The sequence below is a fragment of the Ranitomeya imitator genome, chromosome 2 (genome assembly GCF_032444005.1).
Source record: "Ranitomeya imitator isolate aRanImi1 chromosome 2, aRanImi1.pri, whole genome shotgun sequence".
In the NCBI taxonomy this organism is placed as follows: domain Eukaryota; kingdom Metazoa; phylum Chordata; class Amphibia; order Anura; family Dendrobatidae; genus Ranitomeya; species Ranitomeya imitator.
Window position 1 is genome coordinate 380,614,973 of NC_091283.1, and position 10,024 is coordinate 380,624,996.

The 10,024-nt window shown below is 47.1% G+C and overlaps 1 protein-coding gene across 1 annotated transcript in view; it reads right to left on the minus strand.

Annotated features, from left to right (window-relative positions):
* The window catches only part of LOC138664045 (zinc finger protein 773-like), a 47,421-nt gene extending 37,726 nt beyond the window's left edge, over window positions 1–9,695 (minus strand). The window contains exons 1-5 of the mRNA XM_069750459.1: window positions 9,654–9,695; window positions 8,567–9,004; window positions 8,258–8,437; window positions 8,052–8,175; window positions 7,829–7,972 (exon numbers count right to left, since the gene is read on the minus strand). Of these exons, the coding sequence (XP_069606560.1) occupies window positions 7,829–7,972; window positions 8,052–8,175; window positions 8,258–8,437; window positions 8,567–8,749 (631 nt within the window). The 5' untranslated portion in view covers window positions 8,750–9,004; window positions 9,654–9,695. The remainder of the gene's footprint in view (window positions 1–7,828; window positions 7,973–8,051; window positions 8,176–8,257; window positions 8,438–8,566; window positions 9,005–9,653) is intronic.
* Between the last annotated feature and the right edge of the window lie 329 nt (window positions 9,696–10,024).

The following is a 10,024-nucleotide window of genomic DNA, read 5'->3' on the forward strand; positions in this document are numbered from 1 at the left end:
AAAAAATGAAGCTGAAGCAATGGCTTATTTCATCAGCCTTTGACAATGACATTGAAACTTTTTTCAGGTAGCTGAGCAATAAACTTTTGGTTGGGAAAAGCCTAAAGTCACTTGGAGAACATCTGCTTCACGAAGAAACAAAATAAGGCATAACATGCTGATTGCCGAGATTTAAAGTGATCCTGGGAATGGAGTTGTGCAGCCCCATCCTGAATAGAGTGAATGCTTGTCCTACAAGCCATTCATCGTCTAGGGGCCTGCTGAGAACAATGCTTGGCTATTTCCAGCAGTCCCATAGAAAGGAGGTTGAATATGCACACCTCTACTGTATTCAAGATGGGGCTGCAGTGCCCTATTATCAGGATCACTCAGAGTCCACCTGTCATAATCAAAGTGATCACAGGTTAGAACTTGTGTTTTTGGAATAAACTTTTAAGCCATCCAGAAACATTCCCTTTTTGAGGATGAGCTACAAGTTTGTTGTTTGTAAAGTGAAAACAAATAGCTATTTAACAAACCATCCAAAAATTACCCTTTTTTTGGGAGCAGTTTCCTATATTTACTCTATGCAAGGGATGGCAGCAGTACAGGATAAAACACAACGGACAGGCACGCATTTCTGGCTGTGTATAGCCAGCACTGAAAGCCTTGTCAGCAGCACAGTATAGAACATGATGGATAAGCAGGCAGATGTTGTGGCTAATCTACCGTATATACTCGAGAATAAGCCGACCCAAGTATAAGCCGACCCCCCTAATTTTGCCACAAAAACTGGGAAAACTTAATGACTCGAGTATAAGCCTAGGGTGGAAAATGCAGAAGCTACTGGTAAATTTCAAAAATAAAAATAGATACCAATAAAAGTAAAATTAATTGAGACATCAGTAGGTTAAGTGTTTTTGAATATCCTTATTGAATCAGGAACCCCATATAATGCTCCATACAGTTCATGATGGCCCCTGTTATGACCTGGTGGTCAGGACAATAATGGACCTGGTGGTTAAGAGCACACGGAATGACCTGATAGTTTCTGATAATAAAGGACGAGCTCTGGGACGTGGGAACTCTGCTGACCGCAATCCCTAATCCTATCAAACACACTAGAAATAGCCGTGGATTGCGCCTAACGCTCCCTATGCAACTCGGCACAGCCTAAGGAACTAGCTAGCCCTGAAGATAGAAAAATAAAGCCTACCTTGCCTCAGAGAAATTCCCCAAAGGAAAAGGCAGCCCCCCACATATAATGACTGTGAGTAAAGATGAAAATACAAACACAGAAATGAAATAGATTTAGCAAAGTGAGGCCCGACTTACTGAACAGACCGAGGATAGGAAAGGTTACTTTGCGGTCAGCACAAAAACCTACAAAAAGACCACGCAGAGGGCGCAAAAAAGACCCTCCGCACCGACTCACGGTGCGGAGGCGCTCCCTCTGCGTCCCAGAGCTTCCAGCAAGCAAGACAACAATAAAAATAACGAGCTGGACAGAAAAATAGCAAACCAAAGAAATACAAGCTGGAACGACAGGTCACAAGAACGATCCAGGAGAGAACTAGACCAATACTGGAACATTGACAGGTGGCATGGAGCAAAGATCTAAGTGGAGTTAAATAGAGCAGCCAGCTAACGAATTAACCTCATCACCTGAGGAAGGAAACTCAGAAACACCCACCAGAGGAAGTCCATGGACAGAACCAGCCGAAGTACCATTCATGACCACAGGAGGGAGCCCGACAACAGAATTCACAACAGTACCCCCCCCTTGAGGAGGGGTCACCGAACCCTCACCAGAGCCCCCAGGCCGACCAGGATGAGCCAAATGAAAGGCACGAACCAGATCGGCAGCATGAACATCAGAGGCAAAAACCCAGGAATTATCTTCCTGACCATAACCCTTCCACTTGACCAGGTACTGGAGTTTCCATCTCGAAACACGAGAATCTAAAATCTTCTCCACCACATACTCCAACTCCCCCTCAACCAACACCGGGGCAGGAGGATCAACGGATGGAACCACAGGCGCCACATATCTCCGCAATAACGACCTATGGAACACATTATGGATGGCAAAAGAAGCAGGAAGGGCCAAACGAAATGACACAGGATTGATAACCTCAGAAATCTTATACGGACCAATGAAACGAGGCTTAAAACTTAGGAGAGGAAACCTTCATGGGAACATAACGAGACGACAACCAAACCAAATCCCCAACACGAAGTCGGGGACCCACACAGCGCCGGCGGTTAGCGAAACGTTGAGCCTTCTCCTGGGACAATGTCAAATTGTCCACCACATGAGTCCAAATCTGCTGCAACCTATCCACCACAGTATCTACACCAGGACAGTCCGAAGACTCAACCTGCCCTGAATAGAAACGAGGATGGAAACCAGAATTGCAGAAAAACAGCGAAACCAAAGTAGCCGAGCTGGCCCGATTATTAAGGGCGAACTCAGCCAACGGCAAAAAGGACACCCAATCATCCTGATCAGCAGAAACAAAGCATCTCAGATATGTTTCCAAAGTTTGATTAGTTCGTTCGGTTTGGCCATTTGTCTGAGGATGGAAAGCCGAGGAGAAAGACAAATCAATGCCCATCCTAGCACAAAAGGATCGCCAAAACCTCGAAACAAACTGGGAACCTCTGTCAGAAACAATGTTCTCCGGGATACCATGTAAACGAACCACATGCTGGAAAAATAATGGCACCAAATCAGAGGAGGAAGGCAATTTAGACAAAGGTACCAAATGGACCATCTTAGAAAAGCGATCACAAACCACCCAAATGACCAACATCTTTTGAGAGATGGGGAGATCCGAAATAAAATCCATAGAAATATGCGTCCAGGGCCTCTTCGGGACCGGCAAGGGCAAAAGCAACCCACTGGCACGAGAACAGCAGGGCTTAGCCCGAGCACAAGTCCCACAGGACTGCACAAAAGAACGCACATCCCGTGACAAAGACAGCCACCAGAAGGATCTAGCCACCAAATCTCTGGTACCAAAGATTCCAGGATGCCCAGCCAACACTGAACAATGAATCTCAGAGATAACTCTACTAGTCCATCTATCAGGGACAAACAGTTTCTCCGCTGGGCAACGGTCAGGTCTATCAGCCTGAAATTTTTGCAGCACCCGCCGCAAATCAGGGGAGATGGCAGACAAAATTACCCCCTCTTTGAGAATACCCACCGGCTCAGGAACACCCGGAGAGTCAGGCACAAAACTCCTTGACAGGGCATCAGCCTTCACATTCTTAGAGCCCGGAAGGTACGAAACCACAAAATCAAAACGGGAGAAAAATAACGACCATCGAGCCTGTCTCGGATTCAACCGTTTGGCAGACTCAAGATAAGTCAAATTCTTGTGATCTGTCAAGACCACCACGCGATGCTTGGCTCCTTCCAGCCAATGACGCCACTCCTCGAATGCCCACTTCAAGGCCAACAACTCACGATTACCAACATCATAGTTACGCTCAGCAGGCGAAAACTTTCTAGAAAAGAAAGCACATGGCTTCATCACCGAGCCATCAGAACTTCTTTGCGACAAAACAGCCCCTGCTCCAATCTCAGAAGCATCAACCTCAACCTGAAACGGAAGCGAAACATCTGGCTGGCACAACACAGTGGCAGAAGAAAAACGATGCTTCAACTCCTGAAAAGCCTCTACAGCTGCAGAAGACCAATTGACCACATCAGCACCCTTCTTGGTCAAATCAGTCAAAGGTTTAGCAACAGTAGAAAAATTAGCGATGAAGCGCCGATAAAAATTAGCAAAGCCCAGGAACTTTTGCAGGCTCTTCACAGATGTCGGCTGAGTCCAATCGTAAATGGCCTGAACTTTAACAGGGTCCATCTCGATAGTAGAAGGGGAAAAAATGAACCCCAAAAATGAAACCTTCTGAACTCCAAAGAGACACTTTGACCCCTTCACAAACAAGGAATTCGCACGAAGGACCTGGAACACCATTCTGACCTGCTTCACATGAGACTCCCAATCATCCGAAAAGACCAAAATATCATCCAAATACACAATCAGGAATTTATCCAGGTACTCTCGGAAGATGTCATGCATAAAGGACTGAAATACTGATGGAGCATTGGAAAGCCCGAATGGCATAACCAGGTACTCAAAATGGCCCTCGGGCGTATTAAATGCTGTTTTCCATTCATCGCCTTGTTTACTAAGCACAAGATTATACGCCCCTCGAAGATCTATCTTGGTGAACCAACTAGCCCCTTTAATACGAGCAAACAAATCAGACAGCAACGGCAAAGGATACTGAAATTTGACTGTAATTTTATTAAGAAGGCGGTAATCAATACAAGGTCTCAAAGAACCATCCTTCTTGGCCACAAAAAAGAACCCTGCTCCTAACGGTGATGACGACGGGCGAATATGGCCTTTCTCCAAGGATTCCTTTATATATCTCCGCATAGCGGCGTGTTCTGGCACAGATAAATTGAACAATCGGCCCTTAGGAAACTTACTACCAGGAATCAAATTAATTGCACAATCGCAATCCCTATGAGGAGGTAGGGCACTGGCTTTGGGCTCATCAAATACATCCCGATAATCCGACAAAAACTCTGGAACTTCAGAAGGAGTGGAAGACGAAATAGACAAAAATGGAACATCACCATGTACCCCCTGGCAACCCCAGCTGGACACAGACATAGATTTCCAGTCCAATACTGGATTATGAACCTGTAGCCATGACAACCCCAAAACGACCACATCATGCAGATTATGCAACACCAGAAAGCGGATATCCTCCTGATGTGCAGGAGCCATGCACATGGTCAATTGGGTCCAGTACTGAGGCTTATTCTTGGCCAAAGGCGTAGCATCAATTCCTCTCAATGGAATAGGATACTGCAAGGGCTCCAAGAAAAAACCACAGCGCCTAGCATACTCCAAGTCCATCAAATTCAGGGCAGCGCCTGAATCCACAAATGCCATAACAGAATAGGATGACAAAGAGCAAATCAGAGTAACAGACAATAGAAATTTAGACTGTACCGTACCAATGGTGGCAGACCTAGCGAACCGCTTAGTGCGCTTAGGACAATCGGAGATAGCATGAGTGGAATCACCACAGTAAAAACATAGCCCATTCCGACATCTGTGTTCTTGCCGTTCAGCTCTGGTCAAAGTCCTATCACATTGCATAGGCTCAGGCCCATGCTCAGATAGTACCGCCAAATGGTGCACAGCTTTACGCTCACGCAAGCGTCGATCGATCTGAATGGCCAAGGACATAGACTCATTCAGACCAGCAGGCATGGGAAACCCCACCATGACATCCTTAAGGGCTTCAGAGAGACCCTTTCTGAAGATTGATGCCAGGGCACATTCATTCCACTGAGTGAGCATAGACCACTTTCTAAACTTCTGACAATATATCTCCGCTTCATCCTGACCCTGACACACAGCCAGCAAGATTTTCTCTGCCTGATCCACTGAATTAGGTTCGTCATAAAGCAATCCAAGCGCCAGGAAAAACGCATCAACATCACGCAATGCCGGATCTCCTGGCGCAAGGGAAAATGCCCAGTCTTGAGGGTCACCACGCAACAAAGAAGTAATGATCTTTACTTGTTGAACAGGGTCACCTGAGGAGCGAGGTTTCAAGGCAAGAAACAATTTACAATTATTTTTGAAATTCAAGAACTTAGATCTATCACCAAAAAACAAATCAGGAATTGGAATCCTAGGCTCTGACATCGGATTCTGAACCACAAAATCTTGAATGTTTTGTACCCTTGTAGTGAGATTATCCATCCAAGAGGACAGACCTTGAATGTCCATGTTTACACCAGTGTCCTGAACCACCCAGAGGTAAAGGGGAAGAGAGAGACAAAACACACTGCAAAGAAAAAAAAATGGTCTCAGAACTTCTCTTATCCCTCTATTGAGATGCATTAGTACTTTGGGCCACCTGTACTGTTATGACCTGGTGGTCAGGACAATAATGGACCTGGTGGTTAAGAGCACACGGAATGACCTGATAGTTTCTGATAATAAAGGACGAGCTCTGGGACGTGGGAACTCTGCTGACCGCAATCCCTAATCCTATCAAACACACTAGAAATAGCCGTGGATTGCGCCTAACGCTCCCTATGCAACTCGGCACAGCGTAAGGAACTAGCTAGCCCTGAAGATAGAAAAATAAAGCCTACCTTGCCTCAGAGAAATTCCCCAAAGGAAAAGGCAGCCCCCCACATATAATGACTGTGAGTAAAGATGAAAATACAAACACAGAAATGAAATAGATTTAGCAAAGTGAGGCCCGACTTACTGAACAGACCGAGGATAGGAAAGGTTACCTTGCGGTCAGCACAAAAACCTACAAAAAGACCACGCAGAGGGCGCAAAAAAGACCCTCCGCACCGACTCACGGTGCGGAGGCGCTCCCTCTGCGTCCCAGAGCTTCCAGCAAGCAAGACAACAATAAAAATAGCGAGCTGGACAGAAAAATAGCAAACCAAAGAAATACAAGCTGGAACTTAGCTTCTGCTGGGAAGACAGGTCACAAGAACGATCGAGGAGAGAACTAGACCAATACTGGAACATTGACAGGTGGCATGGAGCAAAGATTTAAGTGGAGTTAAATAGAGCAGCCAGCTAACGAATTAACCTCGTCACCTGAGGAAGGAAACTCAGAAACACCCACCAGAGGAAGTCCATGGACAGAACCAGCCGAAGTACCATTCATGACCACAGGAGGGAGCCCGACAACAGAATTCACAACAGGCCCCATAAGATGCTCCATATTAAAATATGCCCCATATAATGCTGCACAAATGTTGGATTATGACCCCATAAGATGCTCCATACAGACATTTGCCCCGTATAATGTTCCACAAATGTGGATTATGGCCCCATAAGATGCTCCATACAGATAACTGCCCCATATAATGCTGCACATGGCCACATAATATGCCCCATACAGATATTTGCCCCCATATAATGCTGTACATGGCCGGATAAGATGCCCCATACAGACATTTGCCCCCATATAATGCTGCACATGGCCGGATAAGATGCCCCATACAGACATTTGCCCCCATATAATGCTGCACATGGCCACATAACATGCTCCATACAGATATTTGGCCCAAAAGCTGTTGCTGCGATAAAAAAATGACATACTCACCTTTACCGTTCCACCGCTGACCGCCGCTGTGTCTTCCCATCCTCTGCACCGACGTTCAGGAAGAGGGCGGCGCGCACTAATCGCGTCACCGCGCCCTCTGACCTGAGCGTCACTGAAGAGGACGCAGAAGACACAGCGGCGCCGCCGGTGGCACGAGGAGCAGGTGAGTATCGCACACTGCCCCCATCATACTTACCTGCTTCTGGCGCCGTCGCTGCAGGTCTGTTCCCCGGCGCCGCATTTTCTTCCTGTATTGAGCGGTCACAGTTACCGCTCATTACAGTAATGAATATGCGGCTCCACCCCTATGAGAGGTGGAGCTGCATATTCATTACTGTAATGAGCGGTACCATGTGACTGCTCAGTACAGGAAGAAACTGCAGCGCTGGAAAAAGCAGGGACGTGCAGGGACCGCGCCGGGAGTAGGTAAGTATAATTACACAGCCCCCGCTCCCCCTCCCCTGCCGACCCCTGGGTATGACTCGAGTATAAGCCGAGAGGGGGACTTTCAGCCCAAAATAGTGGGCTGAAAATCTCGGCTTATACTCGAGTATATACGGTAATCATTGATCTCAGCCTAAGTGTATAAAAAAAAGGTCAACACATATTTGTAGCAGCCAGTAACCGAGTAGAATCTGTTACTTCTCTGCATTTAGTGGTCACTTACCTGGGTAGTCATATGCAGAAATCTCTTCATTAAACCACTCATCACCCCTCATATATGTCTCTGTAGTACCGATATTGGGCAGACTGTCTTGTGGAGAAATAGGACGGGGACATCTCTCTGGTGTTGGGCTGTTACTGGATAGAACTGGAGGAAACACATACAGGGACTGAATTCATTCTTTTCATACAGATAATTATAGGCCGTGTGTATTTAGTCCTATTACCTGGTGAAGTGAGGGGCTGGGAAACCTCCATCATGACGTCCTTGTACAGATCTTTGTGTTCTTCTAAATACTCCCACTCCTCCATGGAGAAATAGATGGTGACATCCTGACACCTTATAGGAACCTGACACATACAATGATACCGTCATCCCCCGATCCCTCCATAGCGTTACTATATAATGTCGCAGCATTCCCAGCAGTGTCACCTCTCCAGTCAGCAGCTCAATCATCTTGTAGATGAGTTCTAGGATCTTCAGGTCACTGATGTCCTCATGTATCAGGGGGTGAGGTGGAGGCCCCGTGATTGGGCTCAGGGGTCTTCCCCATCCCTCAGACACAGGGTCCTGACAGCGCTCACTAGAGGTCTTCTTCACTACTGTATAATCCTGGTTATGGAGAGACACATTAATAAACCTCATTACAGACATTTCCAGAGTCCTCACCTCTCCAGTTCTGTCCATCTGTTATTCCCATAGATAAGAATGATGTAATGTGACGTCATCAGAATCTCTCACCTCTCCAGTAAGCCGGAAGAGGATCTCTAGGGTGAGGTGTAATATCCTCTCCGCCATCTTGTCCCTGTCCCTATCCATCCTTGTAGGGTCACTCAGAAGAATTCTCTTATATAGAAGATCTCCGCTGAGAGGATCCGATATTGTAGGGACCTGAATGGGGAGAAGATGACGATGTAAAATCATAAAGATCCCATGTAAGAAATCTCCGGAGCTGTTACCGGCGTCACATGTTCACTACATCCAGTCATGGTCCCGTCCTGCCTTCAGTTTATGAGTGACCGGAAATCAGAGGTAATGGTCACAAGCCTTCAGTGTACGTGAATGAGAGCCTCGTTCTGGCCTTGTTCTCGCCCTCATAGCTTTATATTGAGTAGTGACCTCCGGTCCGCCCAACAAGCATTGGAGTGATCCAGTCAGTCACAACCTGCAGAACAGAACCTAGTGGCGCCGAGAAAAGAAGAAGACGGCGGCTGGTAAGTATTTTACTAGGGGCAGGGAACTTACATTAATAACATCATGTGGACTGTGAAAAAAGAAAAACTTACTAGAGTGGGGCTTTAAATATTTAATAAAAACCAGTAAGGCTATGTGCCTATGATCAGGAAGTAGTTTCGCTTTGGTAGCAGCGTATTTTCGCTGTGTTCAAAGCTCCGCGTTCTAATTACGCAGGTAAATCTGCATGTGTTCACTGAACGATGTGGATTTTCCGCACCCAATATATTCTATTGTGGAAATTTCTGAATATCGTCTCCGCAACTGAAAGTGACATGCTGCGGCTCATAAACCTGCGCTGGTGAGTGTACGCCGCGGTAAATAGAAGCACAGTGGGAATGGGATTTCTATGAATTGCATCCACTGTTCTTGTAATATTGAATGCAGTGCAGGTGAGCTGGATCATGGGCATGTGCCCTAACAGAGCAGCGAGCGCCGTCAGGAGGGAAGTGACCCAATGTAATCCAATACAGACAGAGGCCATGATATAGCGACACAGACGGGAACACGTTCTGTCTCCTGGAATGGGACCGCAGCACTGAGGAGGTTAATGCCCCCTGCCTCCGCCCAGTAATGGGGAATCTCCAGCACCTACCTCCACCTGCAGAGCCGCACACCACATATATGGCTGTTCTGTGCGCACAGGACCTGTGATGAGGTCACAGGAGGGGAGGAGTCAGGGGTCACATGATCAGGGGCCTCAGTGTATGCAGGACTCTGCTGTGCTGGTTGTCATGGTGCTGGATGAGGGGAAGTTTCTGTGTGGGGTCAGGAGGGGTTTACAGGGTGGATGTAGCAGAGCCGTGTGTGTACGAGGTGTACGGAGAGGAGCCGTGTGTGTACGAGGTGTACGGAGAGGAGCCGTGTGTGTACGAGGTGTACGGAGAGGAGCCGTGTGTGTACGAGGTGTACGGAGCGGAGCTGTCTGTACGAGGTGTACGGAGCAGAGCCGTGTGTATACGAGGT